At 43.7% G+C, this 25,133-nt stretch overlaps 1 protein-coding gene across 3 annotated transcripts in view; it reads left to right on the top strand.

Moving 5' to 3' along the window:
* The window catches only part of CHCHD6 (coiled-coil-helix-coiled-coil-helix domain containing 6), a 169,568-nt gene continuing 144,435 nt past the window's right edge, over positions 1–25,133 (top strand). For all 3 annotated transcript variants that reach the window (XM_084635509.1, XM_084635510.1, XM_084635508.1), the window contains exons 1-4: positions 1–190; positions 4,580–4,721; positions 6,046–6,115; positions 7,659–7,803. In XM_084635509.1, coding sequence (XP_084491635.1) covers positions 101–190; positions 4,580–4,721; positions 6,046–6,115; positions 7,659–7,803 — 447 coding nt within the window. In that variant the 5' untranslated portion in view covers positions 1–100. The remainder of the gene's footprint in view (positions 191–4,579; positions 4,722–6,045; positions 6,116–7,658; positions 7,804–25,133) is intronic.

The following is a 25,133-nucleotide window of genomic DNA, read 5'->3' as shown; positions in this document are numbered from 1 at the left end:
TGGTTGGTGAACTAGGAGAGAGTTTGTGCTGCTGAGGAGGCTGTGTGTCCCAGCTTACGTGAGGGACAGGGTGGGATAACCCCCGTCCAGCCCCGCCGGCATGGGGGGTAGCGAGAGCAGCTACGAGAACAGGAAGGTCTCGTTCGGGCTGGATGAGCAGGAGCGAGTGCGGGTGCTGCAGGGCATTAGGGTGAGAACTGGCTGGGATGGGGGAGGTGAGGGGCAGGGGCTGAGAGGGTCTGGGTGGGGCAGAGGGGCAGGAGGTGAGAGGGGGTGGGGCTGAGAGGGTCTGGGTGGGGGAGAGGGGCTGGGGAAAGGGAGTGATACCCAACCATAGCATTGTTGCCTTTATAGTGTGTTAAAAGGCATCCCCCGCTCCCTTTCCCCAGAGCTGTTTAATCCATCCTGCACTCTTGACTTCTTGTGGGTTAAAGGAGATTTTACATTAAGGGCAGGAAGAGAGCGTCCAAGGGAAGAGACCATCACCCTTAATTAATATCACCTGGGGTACTATAGCAATTGGTGCAATGGAGACAGGTAGGGAGATAGGAGTAGTTGTGATTGAAGATTTGCTGCCTCTCCAGGGTGGGAATTGGAGCTGAGGAAAGAGGCCCTATCTGCATCATGATAGGACACCCTAGAGATGGAATTGGTGGTGTCACTAGGGTGCATTTTTCTCGGTTTCTGTCTTATCTCTGTATTTTTATTTCTCTTCTGTTACTCTACATTTTTGCAAGTTTGCCCTATTTCCTTTGTACCATTTGTATCCCATTGAGCTGCCTGTTTGCTTAGCCCCATGTGAAAGGGCTTGCTGAGTGAGACTGGATAAGTTTGTTCACTTCTTTTCCGCAGCTTCCAATCACAAGGATCTAATTAGGGTTGTTTCAGATTCCTCTTGCAGATCTTTGATATAGAGGAGAATCTAATCCTAATCAATTTTCTCTTTGCTGCTGCTTAGCTGGGCCCGTTTAGCGTTCAGCTCCATGTACCAACTACACAGCAAAGTGAACTGCTTTGTTAATTTTATGTTGCTGCTCAGCTGAATGGTGTTGGAATTAGAGAAACTTGTTGATTTATGAAAAAAGAACAGGAGTACTTGTGGCATCTTAGAGACTAACAAATTTATTTGAGCATAAGCTTTTGTGGGCTACAGCCTACGTCATTGGATGCATGCAGTGGAAAATACAGTAGGACGATTTTATACACACAGAGTACATGAAACAATGGGTGTTACCATGTACACTATAATGAGAGTGATCAGTTAAGCTGAGCTATTACCAGCAGGAGAGAGAAAAAACCTTTTGTAGTGATAATCAAGATGGTCCATTTCCAGCAGTTGACAAGAACTTGTGAGGAACAATGGGGGGAAAAATAAACATGGGGAAATAGTTTTACTTTGTGTAATGACACATCCACTCCCAGTCTTTATTCAAGCCTAATTTAATGGTGTCCAGTTTGCAAATTAATTCCAGTTCAGCAGTCTCTCATTGGAGTCTCTTTTTGAAGTTTTTCTGTTGTTGTAATATTGCAACTTTTAGGTCTGTAATCGAGTGGCTAGAGAGATTGAAGTGTTCTCCGACTGGTTTTTGAATGTTATAATTCTGAATTATGTAATTATAATTTTGAATGTTATAATGACGTCTGATTTGTGTCCATTTATTCTTTTACGTAGAGACTGTCCAGTTTGGCCAATGTACATGGCAGAGGGGCATTGCTGGCACATGATGGCATATATCACATTGGTAGATGTGCAGGTGAACAAGCCTCTGATATTGTGGCTGATGTGATTAGGCCCTAAGATGGTGTCCCCTGAATAGATTTGTGGACAGAGTTGGCAACGGGCTTTGTTGCAAGGATCCTGGGTTAGTGTTTTTGTTGTGTGGTGTGTGATTGCTGGTGAGTGTTTGCTTCAGGTTGGGGGGATGTCTGTAAGCGAGGATTGGCCTGTGAGAGTGAGGGATCATCCTTAAGGATAGGTTGTAGATCCTTGATGATGCGCTGGAGAGGTTTTAGTTGGGGGCTGAAGGTGACGGCTAGTGGCATTCTGTTACTTTCTTTGTTGGGCCTGTCCTGTAGTAGATGACTTCTGGGTATTCTTCTGGCTCCGTCAGTCTGTTTCTTCACTTCAGCAGGTGGGTATTGTAGTAATGCTTGATAGAGATCTTGTAGGTGTTTGTCTCTGTCTGAGGGATTGGAGCAGTTGTATCTTAGAACTTGGCTGTAGACAATGGGATCGTGTGATGTGGTCTGGATGAAAGCTGGAGGCATGTAGGTAAGTATAGCGGTCAGGAGGTTTCCGATATAGGGTGGTGTTTATGTGACCATCATTTATTTGCACTGTAGTGTCCAGGAAGTGCATCTCTTGTGTGGACTGGTCCAGGCTGAGGTTGATGGTGGGATGGAAATTGTTGAAATCATGGTGGAATTCATCAAGGGCTTCTTTTCCATGGGTCCAGATGATGAGAATGTCATCAATGTAGCACAAGTAGAGTAGGGGCATTAGGGGACGAGAGCTGAGGAAGCGTTGTTCTAATTCAGCCATAAAAATGTTGGCATACTGTGGGGCCATGCGAGTACCTATAGCAGTGCAGGGGCAGAAGGAGAGGCCCCGATATTGTCGGGGCCTCTCCTTCTGCCCCTGCACTGCTATGAGTACCTGCATGGCCCCACAATATGCCAACGTTTTTATGGCTGACTTAGAACAACGCCATCATGTGCCAGCAATGCCCCTCTGCCAAGTACATTGGCCAAACTGGACAGTCTCTACGTAAAAGAATAAATGGACACAAATCTGACGTCAAGAATTATAACTTTCAAAAACCAGTCAGAGAACACTTCAATCTCTCTAGCCACTAGATTATAGACCTAAAAGTTGCAATATTACAACAAAAAAACTTCAAAAAGAGACTCCAACAAGAGACTGCTGAATTGGAATTAATTTGCAAACTGGACACTGTTAAATTAGGCTTGAATAAAGACTGGGAGTGGAAGTGTCATTACACAAAGTAAAACTATTTTCCCATGTTTATTTTTCCCCCCTATTGTTCCTCACACGTTCTTGTCAACTGCTGGAAATGGACCATCTTGATTATCACTACAAAAGGTTTTTTTTCTCTCCTGCTGGTAATAGCTCAGCTTAACTGATCACTCTCGTTATAGTATGCATGTTAACACCCATTGTTTCATGTTTTCTGTGTATATAAAATCGTCCTACTGTATTTTCCACTGCATGCATCTGATGACGTGGGCTGTAGCCCATGAAAGCTCATGGTCCAATAAATTTGTTAGTCTCTAAGGTGCCACAAGTACTCCTGTTTTTTTTGCGGATACAGACTAACAAGGCTCCTACTCTGAAAGCTGTTGATTTATGGTTATTGGTCCATTCCATTGATCTCTAGGAGTTCAGACTAAATGGAGGGAGCCCCGATATTTGTCATTATAGGAACTCTCACTAAATAAACAGGGGCCTCCCTGGCTTGTTCATTTGAATTGCAAAGCTGAATCCAGTCACAAGCTTTTATGAAATGAAATGGGTTTCCTCATTTTTGGAACTCGAAGGGGATTATTTTGGTTTTTTAGAAAAACCTCAGATACTTTATAGCTAGTGTTGACCGTTCATTTTCTTTCAAGGAAATACTCACTTTTCTAGTTATTAATTTTGTACTTGTCATCACTAAAACATCATAGTCATTATGTAGATTATTTTACAATGCATGTTGTATGCCTGGAGCTGTGTTCCCTGGGATCTGTTGATAGGGTGCTGTGTGTGTTTCATTTATAGTGCAAGCAGAAGAGAACAGAGTTGAAGACCTAAGACCAACCTGACAAAAGCACAATCTGTAATCAAGATGTTAAAATACTGCTTATCTTGGGCAGTAGTGGCATAGCTAAAATCTATGGTCTGGTTTATGCTCTGAAGTGTGTCAATGGGAGTCTGGCCTGGGCATGGAAATTGAGCACCCCTTAATTTTGTCCATTAGGGTGGAGTGGCCAGTATAAAATTGACTGGTGTATCAGAAGAACAGTTAGCCCTGTCTATGACATCAAAAGCAAGGGCAGAAAGGCACTCTGAATTGAATTCCCAGGAGATTTTTGGCTGCATTTTCTACCTTTTCATGGTTCTGCACCCAAGTATGGGAATAGGCAATAAAATTGGAATTGAGCACATTCGTCTCCTCCATTTCATTATTATTAGGTGGAAAACTCTGCCTAGACTTATAAAAATAGGAACTGAAGATCTACTAAGTAATAATCCTTCCCTGCCTCCCTCTCCCCCCCCCCCCCCCCCGGTGCATAAAGGATTGCTCTTTATAGTTTGTTCTCAATAGCTTGTTGACAATTCATTGTCCAATCTAGCCTTAAGACTCAATTACTTGACCTCATCACTTCCTGATGTAATATATTTGCTGAATGTGAATTCAACAACAGATAACTTGCTCTCAGATGTTGATTTAAAATAGTATAAGTAGCAGTATTTTGAAGCAGGATTAAAAAATAATTACCTGTTGAAAACTCCTCTTAATACAAAATAAAAATCAAGAATTGACTAACTTAATCTCTTCCCAACAAATTGCTCTAGCTCTCTGAAGATGTAGTGAACCGAATGAAGGAAACTTCTCAACTTAAAGGGGACCAGAGACCATCTTCCTTTCCTTCTCCCTCATCCTATGGCACTGCATCATCACCACAAGCTGCAAAAGGGAAGCCCAAGTGTACTACAGGTATTGTCAGTCTCCACTGTGTCTGCAGTCTAAAATTTTGACACTGTTGGTCACTGAGGTGTGGTTAATGCCTTTATCACACACTTGTACCTTGTCAGGACACGTTTGTTATGTTGAGTGGCATTTCCACTTGTGTGGGTATCAGTGTGATTACAAAGATTGGGTATTCATATTGTTGCAAGAAAGCTTTTTGGGTGAGGTAGACAATGTTGTATGGTAACTAGAATGGTTGGGAATCTTGGGTTCTGTTTCTGGCTCTGCCAGTGAATCTGTATGACTCTAAACAAGTCATCTAACTTTTCAGTGCCTCTCTGTTTTCCCCATGTGTGGAATAGTAGTAATACCCATTTCCTCAAATATTTGTGTGACTTCATTAATGTGTGGTAAGGTTCTTTTGAGATCCTTGGATGACAGGTATGGTAGCAGTTCAGAATATTACTCACAACCATGTTTCTAAAAGGGCATTAGTCATGTCAGCTCCTTTCAGTGGACAGGGAATCTGCTGTACGTATGTCATGTTATTCTGCAGGTTCAGAGGAGAAATATTTCATTAGCTGATACTAGCTATTACCAGAAAGAGAAGAGGAGAAACTGGCAAAGCTCAGCTATTTAGCTGCATGCTTAAAGACTTGTTTTCTCATTCAAGTCAGCTGATTCTTGTTTTACTCAATGGTGCTCAAATGTGTATTGTTGGTACATCTGTCATTGCTCCCATAAAAGTCTTAAACAGAAACATTCTGGGATCCAGAGTGCAGCAGGGGGTTGGTGAATCATTCCTTTCCTGCCAGAGACCAGCATTCATTTGTGGCCAAAGTCTTAAAGTTTTAAAAGTGGGTTTAGTGGTGCCTCATCCTTGTCCCTGTCTGTGAATGTCCCAAACCACTTTATAATTTGATCTCTACTTAGGAGAGACCAGTGCTGGAATAACAAAGGATGCAGCAGGTTTGGAGAGAGATGCTTTTGCAGAACTGGGGAAAAGGGGTGTAAAATAGGTTAAAATAACGTGAGCGCTTGAGATGGGTCAGGGTTGAAGTGCATCAGTATCCTCAGATGGAGGAAGCTTGCATAACACCGTCATTATGCCTTGTTCAAGGCAGTATTGTCAGCCTCTCACTTACATGAACGCTAAATTCAGCCATAAAACTTTTAAAAAGTTTTCTTTTTTCCCATTGACTTTTCTTATTGTACTGAGTGTTCCCTTCATAGAATGTTGCTCATTTGTTGAGAATTTTTCTCTTCCCTCTGATGATGTCCATTCTCATGAAGCGAAGGTAGCCAGTGTTTTTTTTCCACAGTCATCAGTTGCTTCTGTTCTTCTCTTCAGGAATCCATCCACCAAGTACCAGTAGCTCTGGTCAGAAGCCCTCTGAGGCGGAGGAGGACCTGTACAAAAGGTAGGGGGATGTTCTTCCTGTCAGGAGACAGCCACCTGTGCTGCCTGGGCCACATACATGCCATGTGTAATGCTGCATTCTAGAGTTCAGTACAGTGATGATTTTATGTGGTGTTGCGTAGTATGTTTTTAATGAGATCTTAATATAGGTAAAGGCCACTGGGCATCTTTTGGTGAGAGAGCACGTGACTCTTGGGGTTGGAGATGGGTAAGGGGGCTGGGACCAATGGGAAGGTGTTTATAGAAATGTCGGAGGAGCGAAGAATGCTTTCACATGATTTTCTGTGGGTAGTGGAGAAACGCATGTCCACTGGAGCCTAAAGTTGTGTCTGCCTGCTCTTGCCTCCTGAGGAAAGTGAAAACCCCTAAGACTCTTGTTGAGTCCTTGAAGAAACTTCTGCCCAGACCTCAAATCTATTGATCAGTTTAACTCTGCATATGAGTGAGAATCTCTGTAGTTATACCTGAAATAATGTTTGTTCAGACACTGTCAGCTTCTTCTCCTGATGCCTGCTCCACTAGACCTGGTGGCTGCCAGCCTTTTCCACTGTGCTGTGGGTTTTTCCTGTATGGGGCGTTTTGGCTTAACAAGGTGTCCGTGCATGTAAAGGTACAGTGAGAAAGAGAGGAGTTGTGTGAAATGTGGTCCTTGCTGTGTCTCACCCTCAGGAGTCTCTGCTGCTTTTTCCAAGGGTGGAGGACAGTAGGAGGTCTAGCTTCTCTATCGATGGAGGGTTGTCTGTTATAAAACTGTTGCCATATGTTTTTCTAGCTTCTCTAAATGCCTTTTCCTGGTCTTCCTTTGCTGCATTACTGTGTCCATGCTTTCTCTGCATGTCACACAAGTCTAGCTTTGGGGATTATGAAAATGAGTCCTCTTCAGTGCTATTGTTGATTATTCAAGCTTGTAAAAGTGATGCATCAAACCCACTGTCCATAACTGTGTGTCTGACACACCTAGTGAACTCTCTGGGAAGTTGGTTCTGTTCTTTAAAGAGATGGTGAAATCAGAATTGCTGGTAGACTGTGGACATGTCTCAAGGTTGCTTCCCCGACATCAATCATCCCACTTACTCTGCAGAGGGCTCCTTCCCACTTACTCTGCAGAGGGCTCCTTCTGTCTCGCAGGGCCAGCAAAGCAAATAGCTAAGATAGTGTTGGTAGTAAAATTCAGCTAGGCAGACAAACTTCTTTTTTTGTGGCCTGCATCTTATTTTTTTAAAAGCAGCTTTATGTATAGTTTATTAAATCCTTTATTCTCACTGTTTTGAGGTGACTGTCAAGTGTTTAAGAGCCAGACCTAACTAAACTGTAGGTTTAAGTGCTTTGTGCCCCCTTGTTTTTTAAATTGTTCAGCACTGAACTTTCAGGTCATCTTTAAAGTTCATGGTGCTCCAAAATTCCCACAGAACCCTGGGAGTTGTGAGCAGGCTTTGTCCCAAGTAAATCACACCTCTTCTTGTTCCTGGCTAAGGGTAGGACAGATTATCCCATGAGCCTGTTGCTGAGCACCTTCTCTTGGCCTTTCTTTGGTACTGATGCAGGTATGAGCGAGAGCAGGCACTGGTCCAAGAGGAACTGCTCCGGCTGGCCAAGAGGGAACGGGAGGCAGGCAGCGAGTGTCTCAATACAACTCTGCAACGGGAAAAGAACAGCACCAATGAAGAGAGGCAGAAAGCAACTCGGATGGTAGGTACAAAGCAACATATTCCCAGGCAGGAGGAGGGCCTGAAACCTTTCCCCTTTGAGGGATCAGTTAAATGCCATTTATTTGTGTAATGAGTTCAGCAACTGCTGCTTAGTCCCAAGTCCATGGTAGTTATCATCTCATATCTCTTAGCCTGCTGTAGTTGGCAAGTCTGTCATGTAACTAACCTTAGGCTGAGCTTTTATGAGAATGGTATAGCATCTGGCTACATGCAGGTGGGCGCATTGTCTGTGGGAGAGTGGAGTGGAGATGGCTGGCAAGAGAGCCTGCTGCATATGTAGGGTTGGGAGGGACTAGCATTGTGGCAACCTGGGCTGGATGGAGCTCTGCTAAGCTACTACATGTGTGAAATGGGTATTTTTGATGTAGGTACAGACTTGACCTGTCTCAACTTTGCTGTATCTGGACTGTTGAGTAAAGTTACAGGAACACCTGAATAGTCAGGAGTAGAGTGTCTTACAAGAACTGGCTTCTTGTTCTTAACTGTAGTGACATGAGCTGTCCCGTTATAACAATGTGAGGATGATGCTTGCCACAGTGAAACTGGTCCTGGTTATCAGTAGACAGCGAGGTGGATATTTAGACTAATTCGCCGAGAGTCACATTACTTGTTAAAAGGACAATGTCTAGACGAGGGAGGGAACAGGGCTGGGAGTTGAGTTCTAGGTTCTATTCCTGTTTTTTCCCTTCCTCTTCTTCCCACCCCCTGCCCCCCTACCAAACTGATTTGCTGTGTGGTTTGGTTAAATCACAAATCCCTCTGTGCCTCCATTTTTCCATCTGTAAATCGGTGTTGATACTACCCCACCCCAGAAGGCAAGTGAGGTGTAACTTGGTTATGGTGCACTTTGGCTCAATAATAAATTATAACTGTTCCAACATGCTAGCCTGCTGCCTTTTCATATTGATTTCCCTGATGTGGTTCATAAGTGACCCCTGTGAGGCAAGTGATTTCCTTTGAGAAACAGCAGAGTCTAAGGATGGGCAATCTCTCCGGTGGAAGGGTTAAATACAAAAAAGGAGTTGATATCTAAGGCAGGTAAGAGCTGTGCATCTGGATGAGACATTGCAGCTGGTAAGTAGCACTTACTCCATTCCCACCAGGAGGATGATAATTCCTTTCATTAACGTAATTAACAGACCTTTGTAGAAAGTGGCAGTGAATTAATTTCTAAATCTGAGGAGATGGCACTGCTCAGTGAGAGAGCCCTCTCTCCAGGAGTGAGACACACACAAGAGCTGTTTGGGAAGAATGTGACTGAGATGTGTCAGCATTATCACTGAAATGTGCCCTTATGGCTGGAACCAGCCGGGACCTGACTCTTAGGGTATGTCTACACTACAATTAAACATTTGCGGCTCCTCCATTGCAATTTGGGCTTGGGCTACGGGGCTATTTAATTGTGATGTAGACAGTTGGGCTCAAGCCCAGACTCTTGGACCTTCCCCCTTCCCAGGGCCTGGGCTCCAGCCTGAGCCTGAACATCTACCCCAGTAAAACAGCCCCACAGCTTGAGCCCCGCATGCCTGAATCAGCTGACCCGACCCTGGCATGGGTGTTTGTTTGCAGTGTAGACCTACCTTTTATGTACAAATGTTGTAATCACATCAGAGTGTAACACTTAATCCTCCAGAGTACGAAGCATGGAGTTGCTGGGTACGTGACAGTTTGCAAACACAAAGCAGGTTCAAATCAGATTTTTCTTGGGTAACCCATGGAATGTAAGTAGTGAATATGCAGCTTATGCCCAGAATGTGGTGTTAGAGAAACTGTGGTCAAGTTTATTGCTGTGTAGTCTCCTCCATTGATCACTGACATGAAACAAATCTGAGAAAACTTAGAAATCAATGAGAAATTTTGGGTTGTGTACTTTGTTCTGACAAGAGTTAGGCAAGGGTGCTGGCTACTTGTTCCTGGATAACTTTAATGTGTCAACTCTTTACTATGGGGACTCCTACATGGTATATTTCCTCTCAATTCCAGGCATCCTTTGAATATAAGGTTCCCCACTCTGGCCCCTCAAACTGCCTGTCCTCTGTTTGTTAGGAATGAATGTCTTTCCACATCACCCCAAAACTTCCCAGTTAGTGTTTGAAGGCCCAGGACCCCCTCTTGCAGTTCCTTGTACTATTTCAATGGTAGCTCTCACTTGTCAGTATTCTTGTTTGTCAGGATTCCTCCGTTTTCCAGCTCCTTGGTCCCTTAGTCTGGAATGGTGGCTGAGTGTTGGCTGTTGTCTTCAAGCCTGGAACATGAGGGGAGTGATGGACTTGGGCCATCCTTTGACCCCTCTGCTTTATCTCTGCTGTTTATCATTTGAAGTTAAAAGCAAGTGTGTATGTGGTTTTATGGGTATTGATTGTATTATACAGCCAGTCAAGATTGCACTGTCATGCACACAGAAGCCAGGGGGAATAAACTTTCAGGTGTTCTGTGCTGTGTTGCACAAGAAGGGTGTCAAAAAAGAATGGGATTGTTGTTTTATTTGGGGCAACTGAGTTGTCTGCCTTCAGCTATTCAAAATGTATTAGGACTTGAAGATCATGCCACATATTGTTGGAAAGCTAATTTCTTCTAGATTTGCCGTAAGATCTTGGTGCTGAAATAATTTGGCTTTTAATACCCTTCTCTTGTGTAGGCAGCTCTACTATGTAGCCATGCTCTCTTTACCATGCCACTTGTAGGCCATAAACCTGAATACAACAGCTATATTTTTAAACAATTTCATTTTGATTGATTGTGCTGAAAGTCACTTGATGTTTAATCTGTGTTCTTTACAGTTTTCATCCGCTGACCTTTATTATTAATAGTATTTGTGTAAGGTGATGGTTCAGTCTTATTGGATTGTATGTTTTCCTGTGATCAGAAACACATTAACCAATTGTGACGTTCCCCTCTGGTGTTGTCTGGACCAGTGATCTGCTAGGCCGCTCCAATCCTTGACTCTGGGAGCCAGCCTTACCCTGCTTTGCTGTGAGAACCCCCACTCCTGGGCTGTTCATGCACAGCCTCTGGCATGTAAGCTGCTCCCAGCTACTTGCAAGTGAATGACACTAGCCAATATCTCTGGTCCTAGAAACAACCCTAGGAACCTCCGTCTTGTAGTGTCCAGTTATGCCCGCTGGATGCTGCAAGCTTATATAAGTTCGTCAGTTTAACAAAGAAATTGAAAAGTACCAGGCTTGTTATCCCAAGGGGAGCCTCTGACACCTGCAAACCAAACGCACTGCTTCGGGTAAAATAAACAGATTTATTAACTGTAAAGATCGATAACAAGTCAGATCTGGTCAAATGAAATAAAAGCAAAATGCATTCTAAACTGACCTTAACGCTTTCAATGTCCTTACAAACTTAGATGGTTAGATGCTTAGCCAGCCTCTCCCCTTGGATCAGTGGTTCAGTTGCTTCGTCATGACGGTGTCTGTAGATGCATGTGGAAGAGAGAGAGCATGGCAAAATATCTTTTCCTTTTATCGTGTCCTTTATTTCCTCATGGCTTTGCCTCTTTCTCCTCCCCCCAGCCCCCTTCAGACTCAGGTGAGCATTACCCCGTCGCAGTTCCAAACTGCCCAAAGGAAGGGGGTGACTCCCTCAAGGGTCTAACAAATTCTTTTGTTCCTGCCTAAGCCAGTGTCCATTGTTCCTGTGAGGCTGGGCTGGGTTTGTTCCATCCGTGCCCTGACAAGGTGTGAACTGCCTTGTCAGGGCTGTGGAGAGTTTTTGCATGGGCTTGCTTTAAGCCATGAGAATACATTTTCAGCCTCATAACTACATACATGAAATTATAACCTTACCATAACATTACTGTAACAATCACTATAACATCACTGTAACAACCATGCTCAGTGCATCATGAGCCTTCCGAAGACACCCAACATGACAAACTTTGCATTGGATACCACGCAATCATTTTATAAAGATGAACATGGGGGTGTAGGGTGTTCCCCCAAGGTACAGAGCATCACACCCATCAGTAATGGACCCTATTGCAGGCTTATGTATGTAATTAAGTCATTACTTACAGGAGGGCCTCAATTTAGAACAGGCAGAGAAGATAGGTGGTTTAGTGGTTGGAGCAGGACCTTGGGAGTAAGGTCCCCTTGGTTTCTATTCTAAACTCTGCCAAGACCTCTTCTTTGTTTTTTGGGTTTTTTTTGGGACTTGGACAAGTTACTTATCCTTTTGGTCCCTGTTTCTCTAGTTGTAAAACTTCTTACATAGGAAGCCCTTCATGGCAGGAACTTCACAGCACTACTAACTTTACCCTTTAAGGAGCCATAGGTGTTGTACCATTGTGTGGAACCAGCTGGGATGGAAACAGTCTCTAAGCATGAACTCTTAACTCCTCTCTGCATATAGTGGACTCTTCGTGTATCTTTTTACAGCATCTAGCACAACAGGGCTCTGATGCTGACCAAGTCCCATAGGTGCTTCATAATATAAATATTAACATCCAGTACAATGGGGAGTATATGTGCAGTACCTCACAGAGGGGCTCTGATTCTTAATGGGTGTTTGTAAAGTGCTTTGATTCTCACATCAAAGGTGCTATCAAATGGCCGAGAACAGATGTAGCTGTTCTTCTGAGCCCTTTTTATTTTAGCATGCGGGGCTAGGATTGCAGCTTCCTAATCAGCTTTTCCCTTATTCTGTCCCATGGTTTTGCCCTGCATAGTCCCACCTCTCTCCAAACCAGATACTTTTTCTTTCATCTTTGTCTCTGTAATCACAATCTTTTCTCCCCTCCTAATTCTTGTATTTTTACCAAAACAACAACTTTGGAAGTGAGGCTGCCCGCACACATCTCCTTATTCTGCTGGGGCCATTTAGCATGCATCTGTCAGCCACCCAGTCAGAAGCAGTGACTTTTCAGGCCTGCTGGCTTTAACCAAAACGTTTGAAACAAATCAATGTAGGATAGGGAGGGGGAGAAGCAGGCAGGAAATAAACACGATTAAGCTAAGACATCTCATTACTGCTCTAGAAAGGGAGGATTATAACCTATTTTATAGGAGGATCTCATTCAGGGGCTGTGTGTGCCAGTGTTATCAGGATAGAGGGAGAGCAAATAGAATAAATGAAATTAATACTTTGAAAAGAAGCATTACCCGGATTTGAGAACTGAACTAATATGATTTGTGCAAAGCCCTGAAGTTCTTATCTCCCTGTTTAATCCCCCCAGAATAATGGTTGTCAGATTTACTGACCCAAAAGTCTCTCTTCCCATGGCCCCTCCCCCCCCCCCTTTAAGAGAAAAGGGTGAATTCAGAATGGGTGAGGGTAGACTCAGACCTCACATAACTAGATTTTTCCCCATGTGAGCAGAAGGCATTGTGTTGCTGTGTGGAAACAGGCTAGGATGGAAGCAGACCTCCTCATCTGCTGGGATGAAATTCCTCGTGCTGTGTGTAGAATGGTGGCTTCTCATGCAGTGTGTTCTTGGCTGTGCTCTGCCAGCTGGGCAGAAAATCTCTCTGATATCCACTGATTCTTGCTCACTCGCACTGGAGATGAGCCTACATTGGAATTTGGACTTGGGGGAAATTGTAACCAAGTGTTACGGTTTGTGCCCTCTCTAATTGCTCAAGTATATGGTGACTGTAAGTAATCATGGGCAGTGCAATTCTTTGGGTCACACCTCATGCAAAGAAATAACCTAGTTGCTCTTCAGTTTTTTCCTGGTACTTTTCTTGAGATTGGAATGAGGTAAGCATGGGTGCTGGTCTTGGTCATGACCACGGTCTTGGATTTTGGAGCTAGCCTTATGTGTTGCAGAACTCCAAGCTCTTGAACCTTGTCTACACTGGTGGATCTCTGAAAACTCCCCACTGTTGTACTAACAGTGGGAATGCGAGCATAGACTGGCCAATGGCATTTTAACCAGTGTTTTGTTTTTCTAACCCAGCTCAAAGCAGATCTAGGTGACGCTGTTTAAAACACCAGTGGCCAGTTCATGCAAGTTTAACCACCAGTGTTAATACAGTGGAAGGACAGTTTGAGAAATTTGTCAGTGTAGGCAAGGCTTCTGTATGGAAAGGTGGGAGATGATCAGATGAGGAGTTGCCTTTCCCCTTTGGTCCCTCAGTCAGTCTGTCAGTGCAAAGCTTGTGTCAGCTTCCAGGCAATTGTTTGTTTAAAACTAATCTTGCTTGCTGTATTTCTAGCTTGTATAACACATTAGTGAATGTCCCTGTTGCTGACTGCTGGTATCTGAAATAGATGTAGCTGAACTGGTGCTGAAAGTGGTCTCTGGGGTGGCTCTGGGGTGGCTTGGCACGTCCATGGTAACAGCGGGACGGGTAGCTGTGGGGAGCCGTGCGGTGGACCCTCCACCTTCCCTGGTCAGTGGGCCCGAGCAGCCCCTGCCCTGTGTCCCTGACCCCTCCCCCCCAGGCACCTCTGCCCAGGGCAGGTGGAGGGTCTGTGCCTTGGTTCCTCACAGCTACCTGCCTGGCTCTTACCGTCAGAGCCCTGCGCCGATACAAAATTTGTATCCGCATCCGTGCTGCTATCTGCAAAAATGGTCCACGGATATAAAACGGGTACCCGTGGATTTGCAGGGTTCTAGAAATCTGATTGTGTGGGTTTTTGCTTTTGTATTTGTCATCAATGAATGCTGGATCAGTATCTCTCACAGCACCATTGTAAAGCATGAATTTTGTTTCTACACATTGGTTGTTTTTTAAAAAAAAAATACTGAGATGTTTCTCCATTTAACAGCAGTTTCTTTGTGGGTGGAATGGCAAGGTGGATTGATTTTTTTTTTTTAATTTTATTTTTAAAAATCAGGAAGCAGGAAATTTTGACTTAAATAACTCTTAATCTTGTTTTACATTTTACTACTTTTTTATTTTCCTAAAAAAAGGTTGATTCTCATTGGTTGGCACGAGAATTACTTTTTGGTAATCAGGAGGATACACTGTACTTGTATACATTAATTTAAGCAATTATATAGCTTAACATACTTAATTCAGATTCTTAATTTTTTACTTTCACCGTTTTCTAACAATAAAAATGACACATTTCTTATTTACTAGATTAAGTATTTTATTTAGCTAGTAAAAACCATACCTTAAATTTTTTTATATCCAGCATATTTATAAAATGTTATATTTAAAACTGATTTATTAAACAAAGTATTATCTGTAGTTAATAAATTAAACTGGTTCTAGTTGCTATGTCCTTCAAGATTTTAGAACTAGTAGATCTCATCTTGTCATACCTTATTTTTATTCATAAATTAGCGGAGAAGAATGAACTATTCTGTGCTCTTTTTTTAAAACTTTCCATCATTCTCAACTTTTAGTGAATTAGCCATTGAACTGAACTAGCTGAATAAACTGAAATGAAGAAAGTATTTTCTCTGTACCTGTGGAAATGGCTGCTGCCGTCAAAAGCTGGTATAACACTTCAACAAACTCTGATTCCATGTGCTTAGTCAGTGACTTCTGCCAGTTCAGTGGTTTGACTTTATTTAAAATTTTGGCAGCAAACATGTACAGCTTGAATATTACTATTTAATTTAATTACTTTAATAGATTATAAGTAGTTTAGGCATTAACATACATTTTCATAACTTAAAATTTAATTTTACATAGGTTAATTTTTAAAAAGAAATGTATTTAATTTTTTTATCTATCCTGAAGTGGAACCCAGCAACAGACACATCTGCCGCATGGTTTCTTCTTTACTGCAGCCCAGTTCAGCTTCAGGCCGGAAGTTCTGATTAGTTGCTAACTTACTTAGGTAAATGGCTGACTGTGACTCTTGCTTTTGTGTCAGTGCTTCTAATGAGCAGATCCTGTTTCAGTTGGTGACGGTAGCAGATCCAGAGAGTCTGGTAGCCTTAAGCTTTGTAAAAATGAGAGGGGTAAAAAGAAGTACAGCTTGCTGCAATTCTTCAGCAACCAACTAGGGTTTCAGTTGCCCTTTTGCAGGCCTAGGGCATCTGGTTGCCAGTGACATGTTCCCCCATATTGTGCTGGTGGGGAAATTTAATACTGGGCAATTCCTTCACACTGACAACTGTAATTTGGAAGAATATCACTTCATTGCATAATTCTGAAGACCAGTTACCATTCTAGCTATGCAGAAATTTCACTATTCTCACTGTGTAGTTATTTTTAGTAAAACAAAGTTGCCTGGTGTGAAGGCTATTATATTAATTTAGTCAAAGTTATCTGTCTAGTTGGCATATTATTTTGTGTGATATTTTTGTTTGTTTTAGACCTGGAAAGATCTACACTAAAAACTTAAGTCGACCTATATTAGGTCGACTTACAGTCACAGTGGTAATTTATTGCAGTGGGTCATGTCCATACTAGCCTCCTTTGGTTGGTGATGCGCATTCACACCAGGACCACTTCCACCGACCTAAGAGGGGCAGTGGTGGGGGCTCTCAGCTCTGCTCACTGCTGCCCCCACCTGCTCTCCATTCCCTGCTCCCCTCTGGGAGCCTGGCGGTCCTCCTCACTCTTGGCTCCATTCTCCCTACTGGGAGAGCAGCAGCTGCCCCAGCTCCTTGCCTCACTGCTGGGAGTGGGGCAGCCTGGCTCCTGGGCAGCAGCCCTTCTGGGAGCAGGGAGGACTTTCTTGTAAATTTCACAGCTCCTTGGTGAAATTGAAATTGACAAGAATGACAGCCAACCGGGGTGTATATAATCATAGGCACCAATTTTCCCCAGCGCCGGTGGGTGCTCGTGCCTCCCCGGCCCTACTCGGCCTCCACCTGTTCCCCGGGTATGCTGCGTTCCCCCTCCCTCCCAGCGCTTGCCGTGCAAAACAGCTGTTTCATGGTGGCAAGCGCTGGGAGGGAGGGAGGCGGGGAAGCGGAGTGGCAGCATGCTCAGGGGAGGAGGTGGAGCGGAGGCGGATGTGAGCTGGGGCGGAGAGCTGCTGGTGGGTGAAGAGCACCCACCAATTTTTCCCCGTGGGTGCTTCAGCCCCGGAGCACCCACAGAGTTGGCGCCTATGTATATAACAGTGTCTCCATGGACGCTGCATCACCCTAACTTCACTGACATAAGCCCTACGCCTCTCATGGCGGTGGAGTTATTATGTCGGTGTAGTAGGGCACTTACAGTGGCGGGACGAGCAAGGCTGTAGTATGTGCACTGACTTATATAAGCTGCCTTATGTCGACCTAACTATATAGTGTAGACCAGGGCTTAGCCAGCATGCCTGCTGGAATTGGCTCCCCCTGTAATGTGGGATATGGAAACATCCTCCTATTTGTGTTCAAATGGGAGTTGTAATGCTATGCCTTCAGCATTCTTAAATGTGCCTCTTTGTCTCTGCTGAGGGGTCTGGACTGGTTTATGTAGCTCCAGTTCTTTTTCTCTATCTATTGCAAGAAATTAACAGGGGGAATTAAATCACTAGGCGGTACAGCTTCATGACTTGCTCTCTCTACCTCCCCACAATTTATTGCAATCTGGGCTAGATAATACAGCTCCAGAATTTCCCTCTCTTTGTCTTTGGTGAGCTGAATTCCATGTGGTTAGATTTATGCTCTGTCTGTTCTGCATGGACATTCTCTGGATTTGACCTGGAGTCCTTGGCCAAAACTTCTCTTTTTTTCCTCTTATCCTGGGGGACAGCAAAGGCATTATCTGGCGGGGGATAAGAGGCTGCCTATGTGCTGTTTATTTTCGCAGCTACCAATAGTGCAGTGCAGCGGTTCTCAGACTGTGGGTCGGGACCCCGAAGTGGGTCATGACTCCATTTTAATGGACTGGCATTAGATTTTCTGGGGTCTAGGGCCAAAACCCGAGCCTCGCTGCCTAAGGGCTTTAGTCCCAAGTGGTGGGGCTCGGGCTTTGGCTTTGGGCCTGGACAGTGGGGCTCAGGTTTATAGGCCCCCTGCCCGGGGCTCAATTCTTTGGGCTTCTGCTTTGGCTCACTACCGGGGGTGGTGGGGCTCAGGCGGACTCAGGGTTCAGTTTCCCACCTTGAGGTCATGTGGTAATTTTTGTTGTTAGAAAGGGGTCATAGTGCAATGAAGTTTGAGACCTGCTGCTGTAGTGGGTTCAGGTCCCATTTGAACATTGATGGCCTGTCACAATCCAGAGGTACCTCTGTGATGCCCGCAGACAGGTTCTTTCCCCACTTCCCTCATAGGGGTCCATTGGCAGTGTGGGGGGGCCTGGAGCTATGATTTCATATACTCTCTCCAGATGTGAACAACTGGGTGGAGGGGCAGCGAGCTGAGACACCTCTGAAAAACACACAGCCTCTTCGCTCCCTCCGCCCACCCAATAGCTTATGGAGGCAGAGGGTAAGGAGTGGGAGGGATTTGGGCACCTGGAGGTGAAGTGGGGAGATTGAGGGACCTGGGATGTAGTGAGGAAGGAGTTGGGGTTCTGGGCAGACTGGGGAAGGATATGGGGAGGGAGGGGTGGTAGGCTGATAGCTCCACAGAGAAAAAACAGTCCCGGAACATGGTGCCTGAGGGGCAGAGGTTAAAGAGATGTGGAATTTGGGGGCTTGGGATAAAGTAGGAGGGGTTGGAGGAAGGAGTTGAGGACCAGAAGAAGCTATGGGTGCTGTGGGGGAAGATCTGGGGGACAAGATGGGCGGTATGACGGGGGAGGTTCCTGGACTGTGGGGGAGGAGTACATTGATGTGGCCTGGGCTGAAGGGCAAGATAGGGAGTATGGAAGACGGGGTGTTGCCCTGCTATGGGGCAGGGGTTACATCGGGGGGCAGCATTGATTGGAAAAAGTGACACCAACCACTTGCTCCTGATTCCTGCCCTGTGGGGCTAGCTGGGCTTTGCTCCCTGCTCTGGGCATTGTGACTTCCAGGGTCACAGTGCCACTCAGTTTGGTCAGGGCCAAATTTGCATGAGTAGTGTTGCAACCTGGCACATAGGGCCACAACGCCATTCACTCAAATTTGGCCCAGCTGGCCTCCATCATTATGAAGGAAGGGGTGGCTGGGCAAAACCCGAGCAGGTTGTGACCCTGTGCACCAGGTCACAATGCTTGGATTGGGGAGCTGAGCCCAGTCAGCCCTTGCGATCCTTTGACATATTCTGGCGACCCACTTTTGGGCTGTGACTCTAAGGTTGATTAGTACTAGTGTGATTGATCAGAGGTTTGTAACCATCTTTTTTTCTCTTCCCCCTTAAACGCACCAAAAATCACTTCTATTTTCTGCTACTGTAGTCTTCTTTTATCTTCTGACTCTGAAGGTTAATTTGTGTTTGGAGGGTTTGTGCAGTTTTCAGCAGCTGATGGTCTAATGTGAGCTTCACGTTTTTATAGCTGCCTTGGCTAGAGGATCTTATCACTGGGCTGGCCTCTTTTTAAATCATACATCTGCAACAAATTGAAGTAATCTGTGGGGCTGCCTGCTTGACTTGGCTTCCTTTCTTGCATTTTGTGTGTTTTTGCTACAAAGTTCACTCACTCCACAGAATCTGCTGTCAAAATAGCTTGTTGTGGTTTAGAAAGCCTGCACTAGCAGGGCTTGCAATGGGTTTGGGAGTTTCAGAATCTCTTCTCAATTGGAGCTGTGGAATGATGGATAAATCACTGATTCTTTGCAGGAAAATCCTTAACATCTAAAATATAATGTTGTGAGTAAATTTAGTGCTCACAGCAGTGAGTGCCTAATTGCAGTAGCTGGAGCCAAGAGCAGTGCAGGTCACTACTGTGCAAGCTTATCCAACATCACTCTGCCAATGCACCTTAATCTTCCCATAGAGCAGTCACAGGTATTCCAGTCTTTAGCTCTGTCAAGATATTTCTGTTTTGACCAACAGCAGCTCATTCTTTTTATAGTCTTAGACCTTTCACTAGCAGTAACTTTTAAATTGTGCCAAAAACAGTGTGTGTCACAAGCCACCAAAGAGTGGCTAGAAGACTGTGGGGACATTGATTTCCAGATGCATTAAAGTGTATGAACTCCCTGTTCCACCATGATCCTTGGTGCATTGCCTATACAAGTCCCATAAAGTTAAAACAGGTTAGCTTTAGAGTTACAGCAAAGCTATTCCATCCCTGAGGGAGGGGAGCAGAGGGAAAAGGACATGGCCACAAATTGTTCAATTGACAGACAAATGCAAGGTTAATAAATTGATATTTGATGGTGAAGGAATCCATCAAAGCTACTCCTTGATCATCCCTGTGTAACCAAAGGCCCAAACTTCATGGCATAGGTGGAATTCTGTTGTTCTTACTGCCAGCAGTCAATTTCTGGCATGAGTACCAGTGCCCTGATTCCACATGGAAGGCCTGGTTAGGCATTACAGCTCTTCAAATTGAGAGAGCAGCACCACTTTTCAAGGTATTACATGGAAGTTTCAGTAGGTAGCCCTTTTTTTGGAGTCAGCATTGAACCAGTGTGGTGCTGCTACAGGTACCATCCTGCACATAAAATCACTACAGATTCCATGTCACTTTTTATAAGATTAGAAGTATTATTCTCAATGCCTTACTCTAATTTCAGTTTGGGCAATTGCTCTGCCTCTCCAAATTTTGAGTTTGGAGTCTTATATGAACTTAGTTTAGTATTTGGTTATACTGTCAAATATCTGCTGTGTTCCACCCCAGAAGTGACCGCATTTCAGTCCTGGATCAATGATTCTTAGAAATACAGTTTGTAATTCTTTTTGGGATCCTTCTGGCTGGAAGATGTTATTGAGATGGGTATGGAGTGTTGGGAGAAAGATGAGATGGTGAATTTAAAAGGTATACAGTGGCTAGCAAATGATCTAACTTACATGAAATGAAAAACTTGTTGGGTAGCTCTGCATTTCCAGATAATGTGGAAACTAGGTGGTGAGCATCGCATTTGACCAATTCCTTTCATCCTGCATAAACACCCGAAAATCTAACCAAGGCCCTCCCACTTCTCACACCCTTCCATCCTGGTAGCTTAATTAACTTTTTGTTTTTGCTTTCTCAAGCCCTGTATGAAGTGTTCCTGAGGGGACTGCAAAGGATGATGACGATTAGCCTGTGCTTGAGATGGAATAATATCTATGTATCATTATGGGGGATATAGTGAGTGTACATGGTGTATTCGGAGAGATAAAAAGTAGCAGTAAGGAGTATGTGTGTGTGTGGTTTTACTTTTTAAAAATAAAATAAAGTAGATGAGGATTAAAGAAGTTGATGTGAAAAGCAAATTCCACTTGAGGCTTTTCTCCCAGTTAGTGTAGCTTCAGCCTATCATTCCTGCACAGCTGCCAAAGCTGGGTACCCGAAACCTGCCTCTTTTTTTGTGCTGATCAAGTTTATTTTCTTTCTTCCCAGCTTCCTGCTCCTTCCCTCTCAATCTCTTTTCTTCCTCATAGCTGCAGGACTGTTTCATTGCGTTGCCTTCTCTTGGTGGTAGTGTTATCAGGTGCGTGTGTGCGGAGGGTGAGATTGCAAGCGCCACTGTTCTCAGGAACTTTAAGTATCAGACAATGTTTTACACCGCGTCCCATTCTCTAGCTGGCTGGTTGGACATGATGTTGGTACCTTATCTTCATGCTGACACACACTGGACATTAATAGAAATACATTGCTGAGGCACATGTGTGGAATTTCAAGCAGCCTCTCTAGCTGTGGCTTTAGATAGTCTGTTGTGTGCTTAACCTCCTTGGAAGGGGTTTAGATGAGAAACCAATAATGTTAACTCTTGGGTGTCTGGGTGGTTGTTGGTGGTTCTTTTTTAATTAATTCATTAATTTTATTTTAGCATTTCCTATTAGAATCAGTATAATTTCTTCCAAATTATGTCTGTACACACCCATGTGTAGTGGAATTTTACTGTTTTTAAAATAGTCTTTCCATGAGCACCATTCCTACTTCCTGATGCAAACTCCTGGAAAGAATTTACTATCTATATTACATAGTTAGGAAGGATGTGAGAAATATGTGTTCCAGAGGTAACTGACCTCCTTACAACCAGTCCAACTTTGTCCACAAAGTCCATCCCTGTATCATCGGAGCCCTCTAACTGCATTATAAATGAAGGGCGCATCAACTAGTCATGTGAATCAGACTCCTGCTGCTGTTTTTTATGGCTGGCATTCTTTCTGCTTTTGGATCATGTCAGGATTTTGATTATAATTCTATAGCATTGTTCTGTGCTTGTTCACTGTGATTCTCTGTGTATATGTGATATATATTATATGTAAACCTTGGGTGGTAATGCTGCTTAAAAGGGGTTCTGTGAAGGCTGGTAGAGTTCAGAATTTGACCTATTAATTTATTTATTTTTTTACTTTTGTGTTGCATTTGAAATTCAGGCCCTATCTAGCTTGGAAGACTCTGGTGATGGGAAAACTTAGAGGAATGACATCATAAGAGTTGAGAGTGAAAACTTGAGCAACTGAGAGGATGGGAAGATTTTCAGTTATGACAGTTTTAAAAAACCTTTTTCATTTAACATCTATTAAACTTTGGAGGTAAATCAACACTTTGGAGAAATGAAGTGTTTGTTAAAGTTCCAGTGCTCCTAAAATTAAAGGTATGACAGGCCTCCATGTACGTCCTCTGAGACATTGAGTAGGTCTTCAGCTGCTCTGGGGTATGAGGAGTCTGAGCCAGGTAAGCCAATAGAGAGCATTCATCTAGCAAACAAATCTTCAGACTCAGTCTTTTCTAAACCTTTAGGTTTGTTTGGTTAGTTTTTTTTCAATGAATGGAACAGACGCGATCATTGACATTCAGCTCCCCTTACAGTAATAACGCACACCCACGTATTAAAACCATACCACTCCATATTAGTAGATTTTTCCCTTGTGCAAATTCTAGGATCCCAGCATGTGAGTGACTGGCTCCAACAGAACCTGTTCTCTTCCCAATTTAACACTTGCAAATTTATTTTCCAAAATATTTGACCGCTAATATTTTGTGTGTGTGTGTGTGAGCGAGAGCTTTATATATGCGGAAATATCCTATATAATTGATTTTAATAGGTAAATGGAATCTCTCTTTTTTGGGGGGGACAGGACATTTTACTTTTGCCAATCCCAATTCTGCTCATCAATCCCCCCCCACCTAATCTCCCTGTATAAATGTGACATTTTTGGGTGCAGATTTTAAAAATGGCATAAGAAGCCTTCACTGTTTATATTTAAAAAATTTGAGTTGAAAATGATCTTTACATTTTAAAGTGGTTTAAACCTGAGCCCATCTTATAATTCTGTTCATAGAAGGCAGCTGCTTCTCTCCAAAACATCCCTACCTGGTCAAGAGTTTCATCCTTTAATTGATCATTTTATTGTCTAATTTTTCTAAACTTTGTGCACATCAGGGTTATCAATTTGACAGTCCTGAAGTCCCCTTTCCACTTGATGAGTGGAGCACAAGACTCGCTGCACTAGAGCCAACTCCAGGAGGAAGAGGAGAGTTCGGTATCCATGCCCCAGTAATACTTGATGCCTCTACCAGTGCCTGTAGTAATGTGGGCATTTCTCCACTGGTAACTGAACCTGAGACCTACCAACTCATCTTCCATCTGATGGCTGTTCGATAGTCTGTGTAGCTCCCAGACTGCTGGTCGCTATGACCTTGGTCCAAATTGGAACTGATGATATAAAGATGAAAAGCTCTTTATCCCATTCTCAGCCACCTGAGCTATTCTGCTGCATTATTTTCTTTGAAGTGGCTTATAAGTAATTTGTGTGGGCAGCCATACTTTCCAGAGATGAGGCAAAACCTGGAGTTTGAAGTTAATATTTTCACTGTAATGAGTCCAGGTACAGCATAACTTTCTGCTTGCCCAAATTAAGCTGAGACCATTAGCTGTGTTATAACTTAGCTATAACGGGTCCTTTCCTAGTGTTAATGAGGAATCTGTTAAGGCACCTTGAGGCAAAGCAACTCTAATGATCTTGGTTACCTTTCTGTTTTGTGGAGATGGGACTGGTGTGCATGGTAAACGCACTATGGCCACAGGCTGTTGACATGCTGGCCGTTCCCTTGAGAAAGGAAGCTGGTTCACAGGGTACCCAAGGGATTGTTCAGATAGGATTGAGGCAATTGGAGGAGACCACCTCCAGCTCATCTGCTCCAATATGAATTTAATATGTTTTGCTTCACAGTCAAACTTGAATCTCAGGGATAGGCACATGCCGATGATAAAATGTGTGTGCACAAATGTTAAGTTCCATGTTCCCCATCTTTGAAGGGAAAGACTAAGCTCTTCAGGCAGAGAATGTCTTACTCTCTGTTCATAAAACATGACGAAAACTTGCAGCTTTAGTAAAACAAACCCTTTTAATAATTGAACTTCATTAATGTTGCTCCAGCAGGTGTTGCTATTGAGTTGTACTAGGCTCCCTCTTGTTGTTCAGCAAGTCATTTGCCTGTTTAAGGAGCTAAATACCCAGACTGAGAGTTGAACCTGGGTCTCCTGCTTGATAATTCACATTACTTACCATTAAGTCAATGAGCTGACCTAGCCTTGAAGTGTATTGTATATGTTTGTCTCTATATACATATAGCTGCCTTAAAGTATGTCTCCGGCTGTGTGATGCTCTAATCTGTTGTTGGTTTTGCAGTTGGTTAGTGGCCCTGAGTGAACTTGATTCCCATGAAGTCTTCTGCATTCACTAGGATAATACGAGTTTGTTGTGACCCTTCGGTGAAAACTCTCAGGCTGGCTAAGTGTGACACTCTCTCTTTCTCTAAAACCCAGTAGTGCAGGTAAGAGTCTGATAAGTAGGATCAAAACAGCAGGTGCTTATACAGTCCTGATTTCTCACCATAATACTCTACCCTTTGCACTTAGGGCCCAGGAAATCAATTACTTGCCTCATTTACTAGGCCCAGAAGTTAATTATCTTCCAAAGACCAAAACCACTGGCCAGTGTGGAGTCTGCTCTGTATATTCTTATATAGCGTCTTGGCTGCTGCTCCAATTATTGAGATGTCATTCTTGGCTGTAGCACTTTTTTTATATTGGGGCTGAAAAATTTAACAAATGCTTCCTCAGTTATTTGCCAGTGATGAGCCCTTTCCTGAGCCTCTCTTTTCCGCTATATTGAGAAGGGTTTCACAAAACTGGCAAACATTTCCACTTGGTGGCAGTAAAGGGACACCAAGTCACCCTTCCAGTGTTCTCTTTCAATAACTGCTGAGGCCTTGAATCGCTCGCATACCAATAAAACCTCTCAAAGTTTTGATTCTGTCCCTAGGCTCTTCTGGGCTGGGGTGTGGAATATGCCATGTTTTCATCCTGAATGCAAGTTTTTACCATGTTCTGGCTATCTACTGATCTCTCTATAGAGACATATTCTGTTGGAATTGTGGGGCTGCTGTATACTGGAACATGTTAAAACCTAGAGATCTATGTTGGATCCATCAC

The sequence above is a fragment of the Lepidochelys olivacea genome (genome assembly GCF_965140295.1).
Source record: "Lepidochelys olivacea isolate rLepOli2 genome assembly, chromosome: 7".
NCBI lineage: Eukaryota > Metazoa > Chordata > Testudines > Cheloniidae > Lepidochelys > Lepidochelys olivacea.
The sequence above is the reverse complement of the archived record's forward strand: the minus strand, read 5'-3'. Positions and strand labels throughout refer to the sequence as shown.